The sequence below is a fragment of the Salvelinus namaycush genome, chromosome 2 (assembly GCF_016432855.1).
Source record: "Salvelinus namaycush isolate Seneca chromosome 2, SaNama_1.0, whole genome shotgun sequence".
In the NCBI taxonomy this organism is placed as follows: Eukaryota; Metazoa; Chordata; class Actinopteri; order Salmoniformes; family Salmonidae; genus Salvelinus; species Salvelinus namaycush.
Window position 1 is genome coordinate 33,858,161 of NC_052308.1, and position 18,820 is coordinate 33,876,980.

At 41.9% G+C, this 18,820-nt stretch overlaps 1 protein-coding gene across 4 annotated transcripts in view; it reads left to right on the top strand.

Annotated features, from left to right (window-relative positions):
* The window catches only part of LOC120061773 (RNA-binding motif, single-stranded-interacting protein 2-like), a 78,236-nt gene that overhangs the window by 15,678 nt on the left and 43,738 nt on the right, over positions 1-18,820 (top strand). For 3 of the 4 annotated variants that reach the window (XM_039011627.1, XM_039011626.1, XM_039011625.1), the window contains exon 2: positions 14,732-14,892. In XM_039011627.1, the coding sequence (XP_038867555.1) occupies positions 14,732-14,892 (161 nt within the window). The remainder of the gene's footprint in view (positions 1-14,731; positions 14,893-18,820) is intronic. The other variant, XM_039011628.1, reaches the window with a different exon arrangement.

Below are 18,820 nucleotides of genomic sequence, written 5' to 3' on the forward strand. Positions count from 1 at the left end.
TGTGATCTAATGTTTTGATCATCTAGTGTGCTTGCCTTACAAGCATTCAGTCATTTTAATTTCATTGTATTGCGGTTTTACTATACTCCTGTGTTTTCTAGGCTGTCTTGCTCACCTATTCAGTTTGTTTACATAGTGTCTCAGTGACTCAAAATATTCTTGGTTATTTGCTTACTGCATCCGTTTGCATTGACCCAGTAAACAGTAAATGCTTCCCGAGGCGACACGTTTTTTGGGGTCTTCACTTAAATTTTAAAAGTTCTGAGCGTCATTTATGCCCAGCAAGCGTTCAACGTTGCGCACACGTAGTTTTTTGGTCTTGGTTGTAAGCTGTCTCAGCATTCAACTAGACAACTATTATAATAATAATTATTATTATTATTTTTGATTGTCTTACTACGATTTCCTTACTTCAAATTAGGTTTTCGGCTGAGAGCCTTTATACATTCTATTTATTTTCTTTATTTTCTCTCTCAAATGCCTGTTATAAGACTGGGAATATAATTATATACATCTACAAGTGGTGCTTTTGTAATTTCGTCTGCACAAGGGATTCACTTTAATTTTTTTTATTTAAAAAATGATTATCTCTTTTTGCTGTTTGATCCACTAACAAAACACGACTTTAAAGAGCGGGACTGTGGGTTTAGGTTTAAGACCGCACTCTCACAGACATACTGTGCGAAGAGAACATGTTCTATTTAGGCTTGTACCTCGTTTGGGGAGGTACTGTCTGGGATGGGGGGAGGGGGTGGGGGGAGGGGTTGAATTGTTCAGTTCTAATGTTGTCATTCTGTCTTTTTTGTTTTTTTTTCTGTACTTTTTCCAAACATCTACCACCGTACATTATTACTCTGAGACAAGTTATTCTGGGGTTTTTGGGCGCTCATTGCTTTTCCATTCTATGCTCTAATGACAGGGTTGTATAACGGGAATGCCCAGAGGGGCCGAAACAATGCGATCAAGTACATTTCGTGGAACACCAAAGGGGTTAATAACCCAGTGAAGCGTAAGAGGGTGTTGACACACTTAAAGGGTTTGAATGCAAATGTTGCATTTCTACAAGAGACTCACTTGAGGACTGGTGAGCACTTTAGGATGCGTAGGGACTGGGTTGGTCAAGTGTTCCACTCTAACTTTCATAGTAAATCAAGAGGGGCTGCCATTTTGGTTGATAAAGCCACTCCCTTTGTAGCTTCTGAGGTTATCGCTGATCCTAAGGGACGATACGTCATAGTAACCGGTAAACTGTTTTCTACCCCTCTTGTTTTGGCTAGTGTTTATGCTCCCAATTGGGATGACACAAGTTTCATTTCTTCCTTTTTGTCTGCTATACCCAATTTAGATTCTCATTTGTTGATTTTAGGGGGGCATTTCAACTGCAAAATGTCCCCAGTTCTTGACAAGTCCTCACGAACAACTACAGGCCCATCTAAATGTGCCCTACTTATTCAAGCCTTTCTTCAGAAATATGCCATGTTTGAGGCCTGGCGTTTCCTACATCCTACAGATAGACAGTATTCCTTTTATTCTCATGTTCATCAAACATACTCCCGGATTGATTACTTCTTTTTGGACAAAAAACTTCTGCCTAACCTTCGGCAGTGTACTTACAAGAGTATTGTTATTTCTGACCATTCACCATTAGTGCTTGAACTAGAGTTTCCCCAGCGACCTCCTATGTGTTATCAATGGCGTCTTAACCCCATTTTACTCTCAGATAAGGAGTTTGTCAATTTCATTTCTTCTGAAATCACCTTATTCCTAGAAACTAATTCAACACCAGGTATGTCCTGCTCTACCATATGGGAGTCTCTCAAAGCATACCTACGTGGCCAAATTATTTCTTATACAGCCAACCAAAACAGAGTTCGCTCTCAGCGACTTCGGGACCTGAGCGAATCCATAGCCACATTGGATGAGAAGTATGCCACGGTTCCTTCCTCTGATCTGCATAAAGAGCGCCAACTACTCCAATCTGAATTTGATGAGCTTTCTACCAGGCAAGCTGAACAGTTACTCTTGCGAGCTCGGTACAGAGTGTATGAACAAGGCGACAAGGCCAGTAAACTCCTTGCACATCAGATCCGTAAATCTGAGGCCTCACGTTTAATCCCACAAATAAGGACCCCGTCTGGTGCCACCACAGTTATACATAAAGAGATCAATGATCAATTCAAACAATTTTATTCTGCGCTATACACCTCTGAATCCCCTCAAGACCCTTTGCTGATTGATTCCTTCTTTAATGGCCTGAATATGCCTTCAATTGATACAGACACCCATGACTGTCTAGAAGAAGAATTTACACCTGAGGAGATTGCAACAGCAGTGTCCGCAATGAAAAGTGGTAAATCACCGGGTCCGGATGGTTTTCCAACCGAATTTTACAGGACGTTTTCTGGTCTGCTTTGCCCATTCTTGTCTCGACTATTTGCAGAGTGCCTTAATACCTCAAAGCTACCGCCTAGTCTTTATCAGGCTTCAATTTCATTACTATTAAAGAAAAACAAAGACCCCCTGGAATGTGGATCCTATCGCCCAATCTCGCTTTTAAACTGTGATTACAAAATCCTAGCCAAGCTTTTAGCCATCCGTATGGAAGGCTCGCTGCATCAAGTAATACACTCTGACCAGACTGGCTTTGTGAGAAATAGGCATTTGTTTTTCAATATTAGGCGCCTTATGAATATACTGTACTCCCCTGCGTCGGAGGACCCAGAGGTGGTGGTCTCACTTGATGCAGAAAAAGCGTTTGACCGCGTTGAGTGGGATTACCTAACAGCTACCCTTTATAGATTTGGCTTTGGCCCCAAATTCATTGCGTGGATAAAGATTCTTTATTTTTCCCCCATGGCTTCGGTACGGACTAACAACTTGTCCTCTGACTATTTTCCCTTGCACCGCGGATCCAGACAGGGCTGTCCACTCTCCCCCTTGTTGTTTGCTTTGGCAATCGAACCTCTCGCCATTGCACTACGCTCTAATGATGCCATTCAAGGAATAATCCGGACGGGCTCAGAGCAGAAAGTCTCGCTATATGCGGATGACCTCCTTTTGTTTATCTCTAACCCTGATACCTCATTGCCACGCGCCTTATCTGTTCTTAAAAGGTTTGGATCAATCTCAGGGTACAAGCTGAATCTAGGCAAGAGTGAGCTTTTTCCTGTAAACAAGGCTGCTTTAAAGTGCTCTTTTACAAGTTCTCAGTTTAGGATTGTCCGGGATCAATTCACCTACTTGGGAGTTAAAGTGACAAGGAAATATTCAAATCTGTTTCAGGAAAACTTGGTTGCTCTAGCAGACAGTTTGAAACAATCTTTTACTTTTTGGAATGCGCTACCTCTTTCTCTTATCGGAAGGATTAATGTCATTAAAATGAGTGTGTTGCCCAAATTTCTATATTTATTTCAATGTTTACCCATTTTTATTCCAAAATCTTTTTTTATTTCACTGGATCAAACATTCATGCATTTTATTTGGGATGGCAAGGTACCACGGATTGGTAGAAAACATTTACAGAAGCCTAGGTCATTGGGGGGTTTAGCTCTACCAAATTTTCAGACATACTATTGGGCTGCAAATTTCAGAGCCCTTCTGTACTGGCTGCAGACTGATCCTACTGGCCCTAGACCAATCTGGGTCCAGATGGAGTCTGAATCGTGTAAACCTGCTGCACTTTCTTCTGTGTTGTGCTCGTCTCTCCCAGTGTCCCTAGGCAAAAGGTGTGTCAACCCAATTGTAAAGCAGTCTCTTAAAATTTGGAATCAGTTCCGTTTAGCCTTTGGCCTCCGAGGCTTTTCTCTATCAGGCCCAATCAATCAGAACATTTTATTTCCTCCATCTTTGAATGATGGGGCTTTTGGCATCTGGCACTCACTAGGCCTCTCCTCACTAGCCCAATTATTCTTTGATGATACATTTGCCTCTTTTGCTCAGCTACAGGAAAGGTTCAACCTCCCCCAATCCCACTTTTTCCGCTATCTCCAGACTAGGAACTTTGTCAGAGCTAACACACCTGAATTTCCCCATAGGCCTGTGAATACAGCTATAGAGAGCATCCTGGAGCTGAACAAGCTTCCTAGGGGCGCAATTTCAGATGTATATGCAATCATTCATGACTTACAGAACCCTTCTTTGGTGCCTTTAAAGACTCGATGGGAAAAGGATTTGGGGGAGGAACTTGGGGAAGACACCTGGGAATCTGTGCTGCGCAGGGTGCATTCGTCCTCTTTTAGCACTAGACACAGCCTCATTCAATTCAAGGTGGTTCACCGTATCCACTGGTCTGGGGCCAGACTTGGAAGAATATTCTCTGATTTTGATCCTACCTGTGTCAGATGTAAAATTGAACCAGCCACACTGTTGCATATGTTCTGGGGCTGTCATAAACTGTCAGGTTTCTGGGAATTAATATTTAAATGTTTCTCTGATATATATAACACTGTTATAGATCCCTCTCCCCTTACAGCCCTTTTTGGAGTACTGCCCATAGGCACCCCCCTGTCAAGAATCCAGTCGGACACTGTTGCTTATACAACTCTTTTAGCTAGACGGCTAATACTACAGAACTGGAAGATGGCAGCTCCCCCATCTTATAAATATTGGGTGAGAGATGTGTTGTGCTCTCTGAAACTAGAAAAAATTCAATTCAATTCACGTGGGAACCCCAAACTGTTTAATGAGGCTTGGGCTCCATTCCGGTCTTACTTTAAACAGTCCATCCTCTGATGGCATTCCTATTAAAACCAAAATAAGTCTGTATTTGACCCCCCTGTGACTTAGAGGTTGGATGAGCATTTCTCTGTGTTTTTTTCTGGGGTGGGGGTGGGGGGCATTAAGGTTGATGTGCTTATTGATTGTGACCTGCGGATGCCTTGTTCATCTTGCCCGGGCAGAGACTAAGGTGTGAGCTTGTTTTTCCCAGTTATTTTTATTTTTTAATTCTGTTCACGCCTACATAAAATTATTATTATTCATTTTTTATTTTAAAGCATTGTAAACTTTTTATTTTTGGTCCAGTGGATGGTTGGTCTGTGGCCTTGACTGTCTGTGAGTGGTTGCATTTCTCCACCCCATCCCTTGACTGTTTACAGGAACAATGGTGAGGTGTTTGCTCTGTCCCTATACTATAGATTGCCCTTTAACCTTTTGTAGCCTTCTGCCTGGTGTGTTTAACTTGTCTAAAGTATGGTATCTTTAAAGTTATTTTTTTTATATGTATTATTTGTATTTTTTTCTAGTTGAGTATATTATTTATATTGCTTTGTCTTGTCTGTGTGTGTGTAAAACTAAATAAACAGAGTTTTCAAATAACTACAACCTAAAACGTCTTAAAACTTCTTATGGCTGCAATCCCGTTAATGGGATCGATATGACAACAGCCAGTGAAAGTGCAGGGCGCCGAATTCAAACAGCAGAAATCTTATAATTAAAATTCCTCGAACATACATGTTTCTTATACCATTTTAAAGGTAATCTTTTTTTTTTTTTTTATTTAAATTTGACCCCCTTTTCTCCCCAATTTTCGTGGTATCCAATTGCTAGTAATTACTATCTTGTCTCATCGCTACAACTCCCGTACGGGCTCGGGAGAGACGAAGGTCGAAAGCCATGCGTCCTCCGAAACACAACCCAACCAAGCCTCACTGCTTCTTAACACAGCGCGCCTCCAACCCGGAAGCCAGCCGCACCAATGTGTCGGAGGAAACACCGTGCACCCGGCTCCCTTGGTTAGCGCGCACTGCGCCCGGCCCGCCTCAGGAGTCGCTGGTGCGCGATGAGACAAGGATATCCCTACCGGTCAAACCCTCCCTAACCCGGACGACGCTTGGCCAATTGTGCGTCGACCCACGGACCTCCCGGTCGCGGCCGGCTGCGACAGAGCCTGGGCGCGAACCCAGAGTCTCTGGTGGCGATGCAGTGCCCTAGACCACTGCGCCACCCGGGAGGCCCCATTTTAAAGGTAATCTTGTTGTTAATCCCACCAAAGTGTCCGATTTCAAATAGGCTTTTCAGCGAAAGCACCACAAACGATTATGTTAGGTCACCACCAACTCACAGAAAAATTCAGCCATTTTTCCAGCCAAAGAGAGGAGTCACAAAAAGCACAAATAGAGATAAAATTAATCACTAACCTTTGATGATCTTCATCAGGTGACACTCATAGGACTTCATGTTACACAATACATATATGTCTTGTTCGATTAAGTTCATATTTATATCCAAAAACCTCCGTTTACATTGGCGCGTCATGTTCAGAAATGCCTCCAAAATATCCGGAGAAATTGCAGAGAGCCACGTCAAATAACAGAAATACTCATCATAAACTTTGATGAAAGATACATGTTTTACATAGAATTAAAGATACACTTGTTCTTAATGCAACCGCTGTGTCAGATTTCAAAAAGCTTTACGGCAAAACACAATATTCAATCATCTGAAAACAGCGTTCAGCCACAAAAGCAAGCCATACAGTTACCCGCCAAATTGTGCAGTCAACAAAACTCATAAAAAGCATTATAAATCTTCACTTACCTTTGCTGATCTTCGTCGGAATGTACTCCCAGGACTCCCACTTCCACAAGAAATGTTCGTTTTTTTTCTCGGTAATGTCCATAATTTATGTCCAAATAGCTATTTTTGTAGTGTGTTTGGTAAACAAATCCAACGTCAGGGAAGCCCGTTCACTAAAACCTGACGAAATGTCCAAAAGTTCCGTAACAGTCCGTAGAAACATGTCAAACGATGTATTGAATCAATCTTTAGAATGTTTTTAACATAAATCTTGAATAACGTTCCAACCGGAGAATTACATTGACTTCAGATGAGCGATGGAACAGAGCTCCCTCTCATGTGAACGCGCATGGTCAAAGAATGGTCAGGTCATGGCAGACCTGACTAATTCACAGGGGGGCCGAATGAGAGTGGAAGCCGTAGGAAGTGCAAACTCATCCATATCTCGCTGTGATTTCAATAGGATCTTGGTTGAAAATCGACCAGCCTCAGAATTTCCACTTCCTGTTTGGGTTTTTCTCAGGTTTTTGCCTGCCATATGAGTTCTGTTATACTCACAGACATAATTCAAACAGTTTTAGAAACTTCAGAGTGTTTTCTATCCAGTACTAATAATAATATGCATATATTAGCAACTATGGGCACCTCTGTGCACCTTTCATCCAAGCTACTGCCCCTGCAGCCATAATAAGTTTTAACTGGGAATATTGAAGAACTGGGAACATTGAACCACCAGCTTTCAAATGTTCTCATGTTCTGAGCAAGGAACTTAAATGTTAGCTTTTTTACATGGCACATATTGCACTTTTACTTTCTTCTCCAACACTGTGTTTTTGCATTATTTAAACGAAATTGAGCATGTTTCATTATTTATTTGAGACTAAATTGATTTTATTTATGTATTATATTAAGTTAAAATAAAAGTGTTCATTCAGTATTGTTGTAATTGTCATTATTCCAAAATATATAAATATCGGCCAATTAATCGGTATCTGCTTTAATCGGTATTCGCTTCCTGATGGGCCGACCCCAGGTGGTGAAGGTAGGCAAAAACACCTCCACTGTTCACCCATGACTGCATGGCCACACACGTCTCCAACTCAATCATCAAGTTTGCAGACGACACAACAGTGGTAGGCCTCATTACCAACAACGACGAGACAGCCTACAGGGTGGAGGTGAGGACCCTGGCGGAGTGGTGCCAGGAAAATAACCTTTCCCTCAACGTCAACAAAATGAAGGAGCTGATCGTGGACTTCAGGAAATAGCCGAGGGGGCACTCCTCCATCCACATCAATAGGGCCGCTGTGGAGAGGGTAAAAAGCTTCAAGTTCCTCAGCGTGCACATCACTAACAACCTGAAATGGTCCATCCATACAGACAGTGTGGTGAGGTAGGCGCAACAGTGCCTCTTCAACCACAGGAGACTGAAGGAATTTGGCTTGGCCCCAAAGAACCTCATGAACTTCTACAAATGCACCATTGAGAGCATCCTGTCAGACTGTATCACCACCTGGTATGACAACTGTACAGTCCGCAACTGCAGGGCTCTCCAGAGGAAGGTGCGGTCAGCCCAACGCATTCCTGGGGACACACTGCCTGCCCCCCAGGACAACTACTGCAACCGGTGTCACAGGAACGCCAAGAAGATCATTAACCTCACTAGGGTATGCGTCCCACCTCATCAACAGCCAGTGAAATTGCAGGGCGCCAAATTCAAGACAACAGAAATCCCATAATTAAAATTCCTCAAACATACAAGTATTTTACACAATTTTAAAGATACACTTGTTGTAAATCCAGCCACAGTGTCCGATTTCAAAAAGCCTTTACGATGAAAGCACACCAAACGATTATGTTAGGTCAGAGCCAAGTCACAGAAAAACACAGCCATTTTTCCAGCCAAAGAGAGGAGTCACAAAAAGCAGAAATAGAGATAAAATGAATCACTAACCTTTGATGATCTTCATCAGATGACACTCATAGGACTTCATGTTACACAATACATGTATGTTTTGTTCGATAAAGTTCATATTTATATCTGAAAATCTCAGTTTACATTGGCGCGTTATGTTCAGTAGTTCCAAAACATCCGGTGATTTTACAGAGAGCCATCAATTTACAGAAATAGTAATAATAAACATTGCTAAAAGATACAACTGTTATGCATGGAATTTTAGATCCGCTTCTCCTTAACTTCACTAGGGTAGGGGGCAGCATTCGGAATTTTGGATGAAAAGCGTGCCCAAATTAAACTGCCTGCTACTCAGCCATAAAAGCTAGAATATGCATATAAGTAGTAGATTTGGATAGAAAACACTCTGAAGTTTCTAGAACTGTTTGAATGATGTCTGTGAGTATAACAGAACTCATATGGCAGGCAAAAACCTGAGAAAGAATCCAACCAGGAAGTGGGAAATCTGGTTTGTAGGTTTTCAAGTCATTGCCTATCGAATACACAGTGTCTATGGGGTCATGTTGCACTTCCTAAGGCTTCCACTAGATGTCAACAGTCTTTAGAACCTTGTTTGATGCTTCTACTGTGAAGGAGGGGGGAATGGGAGCTGAATGAGTTAGAGGTCTGCCAGAGTGGCATGAGCTGATCATGCGCGTTCACGTGAGAGTTAGCTTGCACTCCATTGCAGTTCTACAGACAAAGGAATTATCCGGTTGGAACATTATTGAAGATTTATGATAAAAACATCCTAAAGATTGATTCTATACTTCGTTTGACATGTTGCTACGAACTGTAATATGACTTTTCGTCTGAACTTTCGCCTGGACTTGCCCGCGCCTTGTGAGTTTGGATTGTGAACTAAACGTGCGAACAAAAAGGAGGTATTTGGCCATAAATGATGGACTTTATCGAACAAATCAAACATTTTTTTGTGGAACTGGGATTCATGGGAGTGCATTCTGATGAAGGTCATCAATGGTAAGTGAATATTTATAATGCTATTTCTGGCTTCTGTTGACACAACATGGCGGATATCTGTATGGCTTGGTTTTGTGTCTGAGCGCTTGTAACTGGCAATCTGCTGTGTCTGAGACCAAGAACTGGCAATCTGCCAGACCACTAACTCATTCGCCTCCCATCCGGTCCCACAACACAGCATAAGCTTCATTCCACGTTCTACTGACTGTTGACATTACATTTTACATTTTAGTCATTTAGCAGACGCTCTTATCCAGAGCGACTTACAGTAGAGTGCATACATTTTATTACATTATTACATTTTACATACTGAGACAAGGATATCCCTACCGGCCAAACCCTCCCTAACCCGGACGACGCTATGCCAATTGTGCGTCGCCCCACGGACCTCCCGGTTGCGGCCGGCTGCGACAGAGCCTGGGCGCGAACCCAGCCCAGCCTGGGCGCGAACCCAGAGACTCTGGTGGCGCAGCTCGCACTGCGATGCAGTGCCCTAGACCACTGCGCCACCCGGGAGGCCGGGACATCTAGTGGAAGCTGTAGGAAGTGCACACAGATACATATCCTACTGTGTATTCAATAGGGACTGAGTTGAAAATCGACCAACCTCAGATATCCCACTTCCTGGTTGGATTTTTCTCAGGTTTTCGCCTGCCATATGAGTTCTGTTATACTCACAGACATCATTCAAACAGTTTTAGAAACTTCAGAGTGTTTTCTATCCAATAGTAATAATAATATGCATATATTAGCATATGGGACAGAGTAGGGGGCAGTTCACTCTGGGCACGCTATTCATCCAAAAGTGAAAATGCTGCCCCCTATCCCCAAAATGTTTAAACCATGCTAAAAGGAATATTCTATATCTGCAAATTCAAATTCACTGCACGACTGAGTGACCTTAAAGATAATTGTATGTGTGGGGGTACAGCGATGAAGAAGTTGATCAAAAATCATGTTACACACTATTATTATTGATTCCATGCAACTTATTATGCGACTTGTTAAGTAACATTTTACTCCTGAACTTATTTAGGCTTGCCATAAAAAAAGGGTTGAATACTTATTGACTCAAAATATTTCAGCTTTTCATTTTTTATGAATTAGCAAAAATTTCTAAAAACATAATTACACTTTGACATTATGGGGTCTTTTGTGTAGGCCAGTGACAGAAACAATCTAAATTTGATCCATTTTAAATGCAGGCTGAAAGCTTTCTGAAAGCACTGTATGTAAGTATATACTGTATTCTAGTCAAGTCTCATACTATATAACTACTGCTGTACCCACATTTTGTATTCATATACTGTGAATATACACTACCGGTCAAAAGTTCTAGAACACCTACTCATTCAAGGTTTTGTCTTTATTTTTACTATTTTCTACATTGTAGAATAATAGTGAAGACATCAAAACTATGAAATAACACATGGAATCATGTAGTAACTAAAAAAGTAGTAAACAAATACAATTATATTTTATATTGCTGCAAAGAAACCACTACTAAAGGACACCAATAAGAAGAAGAGACTTGCTTAAGCCAAGAAACACAAGCAATGGACATTAGACCGGTGGAATTTTGTCCTTTGGTCTGGAGTCCAAATTGGAGATTCTTGGTTCCAACCGCATGGAGGAGGAGGTGTTATGGTGTGGGGGTGCTTTGCTGTGACACTGTCTGTGATTTATTTAAAATCCAAGGCACACTTAACCAGCATGGCTACCACAGCATTCAGCTGCGATACGCCATCCCATCTTGTTTGGGCTTTGTTTTTCAACAGGACAATGACCCAACACACCTACAGGCTGTGCAAGGGCTATTTTACTAAGAAGGAGAGTTATGGAGTGCTGCATCAGATGACCTGGCCTCCACAATCCCCCGACCTCAACCAAATTGAGATGGTTTGGGATGAGTCGCACCGCAGATTGAAGGAAAAGCAGCCAACAAGTGCTCAGCATATGTGGGAACTCCTTCAAGACTTTTGGAAAAGCATTCCAGGTGAAGCTGGTTGAGAGAATGCCAAGAGTGTGCAAAGCTGTCATCAAGGCAAAGGGTGGCTTTTTGAAGAATCTCAAATATAAAATGTATTTTGATTTGTTAAACACTTTTTTGGTTTACTTCATGATTCCATATGTGTTATTTCATAGTTTTGATGTCTTCACTATTATTCTACAATGTAGAAAATAGTAAAAATAAAGAAAAACCCTTGAATGAGTAGGTGTTCTAAGACTTTTGACCGGCAGTGTATAGGAGACTAATGTCTATAGACACACCATCATGTACATACAGTACATATTTACTGTATATTCCGGACTCTGACATTGCTTGTTGTAATATTTCAATAATTCTTCATTCTTTTATTTTTTGGGCTTTGTGTGTATTGTTTTGTATTTTTAGGTAGTCGGAGCTAGGGACATATGCATTTTGCTACACCCATGATAACATCTGCAAAATATGTGTATGTGACCAATAACATTAGATTTTTAAAACACGAGTTGATACATACACATACACGAATGTGCGCACACACACACACACACACACACACTCATTAAATCTTTCACAATAACAAACGGTCACAGCCTCTAGCCACTGGTGTTTATGTACTGTTGAAGGAATGTTTATTTGAGATTGTTAAAAGCATCGTGTAACGTTGTTGTGCTAAAATAGTGTTATTGCGTCAATATACTTGTTTTGGAAACGGCTCTCTTTCCTGGGAAGCAACTTCAATCAATCTCCAACTTAATGGAAGAACACAACGGTACTCAAACCATTATTACTGCCATAAGAAAACGATTTCACTTAACAGTTGTGAAATAAAAAATTGTGAAGCTAAAACATTTACTCTTGAATCCAACTATTCCAGACTCATTCATGGGAAACTGTGATGTTTTGCCTATTGGGCAAGAGGTCTACAAATCAAATCAAATTGTATTTGTCACATACACATGTTTAGCAGATGTTATTGTGGGTGTAGCTCCAACAGTTTGTGTGTAGCGACTCAGTGTGTTGAATAACTGATCCTCCCCATAGGCTATTTTAGCACCACTCAGAATGCTGCTAAAGTGCTATAGGGAGAGTTGTTTATAGGCTGAAATAGAGCCGCTATGAATGCGTTAAGCAGCTTGTTATAAACAGTTATAGAGGGTCAGAGAATGCTGCTCTTCTGTGCCAGGCTCAGCTGACGGGGAACTCTTCCCAAAAGAGTGTTTTGTTAATCATCGCTGGGAGCTCTCCTGTCTCCTCGTTTCCCCTTTGCTGTGACATATGTAACCACGGTGCTCATGAATGTACGGACCTTGGACCTATTTTGGACTGAGCTGACCTCACATTTTTAATTGTTTATTATTTTGGCACCTTTTTAGGGAGTCGAGCAAAGGTTAGCTATGCTGTATTGTTGAGGACACAATTGACTTAGGGGGGCATGAGAGGGAAATGTCTAAACAACTGAGTTGAACCTGTGGGTGTTGTCGAGGTGTGGAATAGGCCGACCGGATGTTTGTGTTGTGTTTTGAAGCACTCCCTTTATACAGAGAGCGTGGTATGGGAGAAAAGACAGCTCATGACTTCTCACAAAGAACAAAAGGGAAAAAGTGTTTACACACGTCACAGAATTCAGCGGCATCAAATTAACCAAATATTGGTGTATGTTGTTCTTTGAATCATTGGGTTTCGCTGTGCAAAGCCGAGGAATTTTTCGCGGTTTGGAAATTGATAGAGAAAAAAGGAGCAGTTGCCCAATATGGAGTAAGCAGAAAGAGGCCCGTTTTCCCAATATGCCCTAGGCAGCGAAGAGGCCCCACGTTCACTTCAGAATGCAGTATTGGTGAATTTTGACATGAAGGCTGTGTGCTATCGTTTTACGCTGCTCTCACACAATTGCCTTTCTCTTGACCCACCATTTGTGTTTGCTAAAAACCGGGGTTTGAATTTTAGTCCTTTTGAACGGTAACAGCTATAACAATTAAAAGCATGCTATGAATAATTTATGAAAATGTAAAGTCCTGTGTGGCGCGGTGGTCTAAGGCACAGTGCTAGCTGTGCCACTAGAGGTTCTGGGTTCGAATCCAGGCTCTGTCGCAGCCATCCGCAACCGGGAGACCCATGGGGCGGCGTACAATTGGCCCAGCTTCGTCCGGTTTAGGAGAGGGTTTGGCCAGCAGGGATGTCCTTGTTCCATCGCGCACTAGCGTCTCCTGTGGTGGGCGGTCGCCAGGTGCACGGTGTTTCCTCCATCCTTTGGTGCTGCTGGCTTCCAGGTTAAAGTGGGTGTTGTGACAAGAAGCAGTGCGGCTTGGTTGGGTTGTGTTTCGGAGGACGCACGGCTCTCGACCTTCGCCTCTCCCAAGTCAGTACGGGAGTTGCAGCGATGAGACAAGACTGTAACTACCAATTGGATACCATGAAATTGGGGAGAAAAAGGGGTAAAAGTATCCTAAAATTAAATAAAAAGGTACCTGAACTGAATACACACCCACACATATTCCTAACCACCTAGAAAGAGAGGAATCTACCAGCTCCCGCTCCCACCCTTTAATTAGATTCTCCAATTCTAAAATCATAACTTTAAATCGTTTATCATCTTTGTGGTCCAGCAGAAGACCTGAGGAGCGTTAGTGCCTTCATGAAATAGATATATGATATATAACAAGCATATTCAAATCTGGACCTCAAAGCCAGTTCCATTGCTGATTTTCATTCTTCCCCTCTAATTAAGGGATGATTTAGACCTGGGACACCAGGTGGGTGCAATTATCAGGGAGAACAGAAAACCAGTAGTACGTCTGACCTCCAGGCTAGGATTTGAATACCCCTGACTTGTAACCGTCTCTCTCTCCCTCCCTCTCGCTCTCTCTTTTGTTTTCAGCATACGTATTACATTACATTTACATTTTAGTCATTTAGCAGACGCTCTTATCCAGAGCGACTTACAGTAGAGTGCATACATTTTATTACATTTTACATACTGAGACAAGGATATCCCTACCGGCCAAACCCTCCCTAACCCGGACGACGCTATGCCAATTGTGCGTCGCCCCACGGACCTCCCGGTTGCGGCCGGCTGCGACAGAGCCTGGGCGCGAACCCAGCCCAGCCTGGGCGCGAACCCAGAGACTCTGGTGGCGCAGCTAGCACTGCGATGCAGTGCCCTTGACCACTGCGCCACCCGGGAGACGTATGTGTCCTATATAACCGTCTCTCTCTCCCTCTCTCTCTCTCCCTCTCTCTCTGTGTTCTAAAGCATGTGTATGTGTCCTATATAATTGTCTCTCTGTTTCCAGCAGGCCTATGTGTCCTCCGGCCACCAGATGGCACCCCCCAGTCCCAACACCAACAGCAACAACAGTGGCGGGGGAGGGGAACAACTGAGTAAAACGAACCTGTACATCCGCGGTCTTCACCCCGGGACCACAGACCAGGACCTGGTCAAGCTATGCCAGCCGTAAGTCTTCTTCTCCTCCTCATTGTCTGCCTTCGTTTACACGGGTAGGGTGAAGTTTCCCCTAGACCACATTTGTCAGACCCATTCCACAGAGGGCTGAGTGTCTGCGGGGTTTCACTCCTTCCTTGCACGTGATCGATGAATTAAGGTCACTTATTAGTAAGGAACTCCTCTCACCTGGTTGTCTAGGTTTAATTGAAAGGAAAAACCAAAAACCAGCAGGCACCAGGCCCTCCATATAAATTAGTTTGACACCCCTGCCCTAGACACTGATGTAGAAGAAGAGTACTTTATTAATCCTTACAAAATGGAAAAGTGTCTTCTGCTGTACCTAACCCCCTGATATACACACACACGAACACACATTTAGGTTAGGAGTATGGTGAAATAGCCCCTTGGACACATTATGTAAGATAATTTTGGTATTTTCATCCTGGTGGTTAGGGTTAGAATGGGAGCAGGAAGCTGATCCTAGATCTGTGTCCACGGGTGACTTCTAGTGGAGCTTTTCAACAGGTGCTGCTTTGCCACAAAGTGGCTACAGTTATTACTATCAGGCTACCTCCATATTCAGTAAGCCTACCCTCAGATCAGAACTTGTTGAGTTTGCTGCATTATGGTTGGCGATACAACCTACACGTGTTGCGACAAGGATTGTGGCTGGATATTGCTTACTCTCAGGGCTGCCATGTCACATTTGGCGAAAGTTGCCCCTGACGCACGCACTGACCAAGGCCGTCAATTGTTTCAGGTACAATGCACATTGCACAATATAAGTGCTGAAAATAAAAGGATTGGGTGGTGCTGTTCAGCCTTGGGCAGAGTTGGAAGGGCATGGATGTTAACTTCATAACAAGCTATTCTTTATAATCACATAATTTACATAATGACACTATGAACATCGAATGTAATCAAGTGGGTGTTTCATAGAATTGATACCTAGGTTACTTTCTAAATGTAATCAGTTACTAGTTACCTGTGAAATTGTAATCAGTAACGTAACTTTTGGATTACCCAAACTCCGTAACGTAATCTGATTACAGTTACTTTTGAATTACTTTCCCCTTAAGCGGCATTAAAAGAAGACAAAAAGGATCCATCAAATGCATTTTTGTGTAGTCATAGTAGTCTCTGACTTGTGGTCAGACTCGCTCAGGTGGAACAAACTTAAACTTGTGCCTTTTTTCAATAATTTATTGAATGTCATTGAGAAAACAGAAAGGTGTCAATGTACATCCTTTCTGAATTTAAAAGTAATTCAAGAAGTAATTATATCTTTTTTTCAAAAGTATCAAATCTGATTACAATATATTTGCTGGTAACGTAACTGATTAGTTCATTTTTTTGTAATCAGATTACGTCATTGATTACATGTAATCAGTTTCTCCCCAACCCTGCCCCCGGGAAACAACTGTATTCACCCCAGTCCAAATTAAGAATTTGAATCAGTTTTTACCAAGTATGTATCTGTCCATTTGAAATGTGTGTGAAGAAAAGGGGGAGAAACACAGATAGAAACAGAGAAGAAAATAAAGAGGTTAACGGGAGGGAGGGAGGGAGGGAGGGAGGGAGGGAGGGAGGGAGGGAGGGAGGGAGGGAGGGGGAAAATCAAAACCCACACCCAACAAGTCACTGCCTACAAACAACACACACACACACACTTATACTGCTCTCTCCTGACAGAGCACCGGGGCTGAGTGTACACTGTAACCTGATCTCTCTCTCTCTCTCTCTCTCTCTCTCTCTCTCTCTCCACACACACGCAGGTAAAGCACCCTTTCTTCAAATCCTAGAAGCGTTTCCCTATAGTTCCTCACTCCAGCAGTAGTGTAACAGTCACACTCTCCTGTAGAAGAAACCAGTGGAGTATTGCAGATAGATAACAAACTGGTTTGGCTGGTTTGTTCCAGGAATTATTTATTTCTGTAAACATATACTTAAGCTCCTGTGGAGTGGGAGAGAGGTTAGAGGAGGACTCTATGATCATCTGGGCCATCAAAATACCTAGGATGCGTCCCAAATGACATCATATTTGCTATATCAGGCCTTTAATTTCCCAGCGGCATGTACTACCTTGACCGTCACTGCCCCCTGGCCGTAATGCCCAAAAAAGGAAAGGAACGCAGGAAAACACCGTTCCACAAAGCACAACGCAAATGCGAGTGGTTTCATATGACAGAGATTAAAATATCCTTTAGAAAGAGGGAAGATCTAAAGAAGCAACAACTTGCATGGGTTGTAAATATGACTAGGATTGTGTCTTTTGGCTGCTGAACAATGAAAGGAAGTTGAGAACATGAGAGAAATAACCCTACTTGTTTCAATGGTATATGAGGAAATGTTGAGAAAAGAATCCCCTTAACATTCCTATGGTCGGCATGCATCAAATTGACAAAAATAATGTCCAGGTTTGAAACAATTTTGTTTCTGGTTAAATAGTAAAAAAACTGACTGCCTCCGTTCAGAGGCAAGGTGGCTGATTGTTGTGGTGTGCTACAGACACTGGCCTTTCTCTCTTATCTGAATGACAGAATCAAGCCTTTAGACGTTAATATGAATTATCCTACATTATATTTGTCATACATGACTGGAGTTTAGCATATACAGTACCAGTCAACAGTTTGGACACACCTACTCATTCAAGGGTTTTTCTTTATTTTTGCTATTTTCTACATTGTAGAATAATAGTGAAGACATCAAAACTATGAAATATTACATATGAAATCATGTAGTAACCAAAAAAGGGTTAAACAAATCAAAATATATTTTAGATTCTTCAAAGTAGCTACCCTTTGCCTTGATGACAGCTTTGCACACTCTTGGCATTCTCTCAACCAGCTTCACCTGGAATTATTTTACAACAGTCTTGAAGGAGTTCCCACATACACTACCGGTCAAAAGTTTTAGAACACTTACTCATTCAAGGGTTTTTCTTTATTTTACAATTTTCTACATTATCGAATAATAGTGTAGACATCAAATCAAGACTGGTGGAGGAGAGTCAGGCGTGTTCTACTGATGCTGAAAGACAAATTCCAGATACAAATATTTTAGCATTATTATACAATAGATGGCCGTAATCACCGTCAGACACACTTGAATAACTTGATGTGTCATGTAATAATCAAGCGAAGTGGAGTCTTTGTTTAGCTATATATCTAAAGATCAACCATAATCCTAATCCATAGAGTTCTAGCAATACAAACCGATTATCATAGCTAGCTAAAGTTAACCAAAATTGTTTCAGTGTTAGCTAGTTAGCTAGCTTTAGCTTGCAATGAAAACAACTTTCTGCTAAAATTAGTCAAGTATAATATCTGAAACTGTAGCTAGACTCTTACCCGTATACATGTATGAACGCTTCACGGCAGACTGCAACCCCTTTCAGTAAATAAGACATCCTGTATCATTTCCATTTTGTTTGTACAGCTTGCTTGGCCTGTTTTGTCAAGTCACTCTGGTTCATACTGACCGTGTGCAATGCCATAAGAATCAGATCTTTCTCCCTCTCGTCACGGATGCCACCGTTGCCCGAAAAAAAACTGCAGTAGAAAGGATTATCTACACATAACGAGCAGCTCATTTTATAGACAGAAGATGCTACACGGCAGACCAATCCTAAACTCATCTCTCGGCATGTCCAGTCTATTCATTATCTCAGCCAATCATGGCTAGCGGGAAGGTTCCTGTCTTTTTTTGTGGCTAAACCAACTATGCTTGTAATTTAACTTTATTGGTATTTACAGTTGGTGGACAAGTTTGTTATTAAGGCACATGAAAGTTCAAATGTTCCAAAAGGCATTTCTGCCAAACAAACACTTTTTTTTCATAAAAAAATGCCTCTCCTGTGAAGTTGTGACTTGCGACATAAGCCTAGTTTCCTGAAACTAGTCACATATATGTATGTGTGTGTAATTAAAAGTCGCAT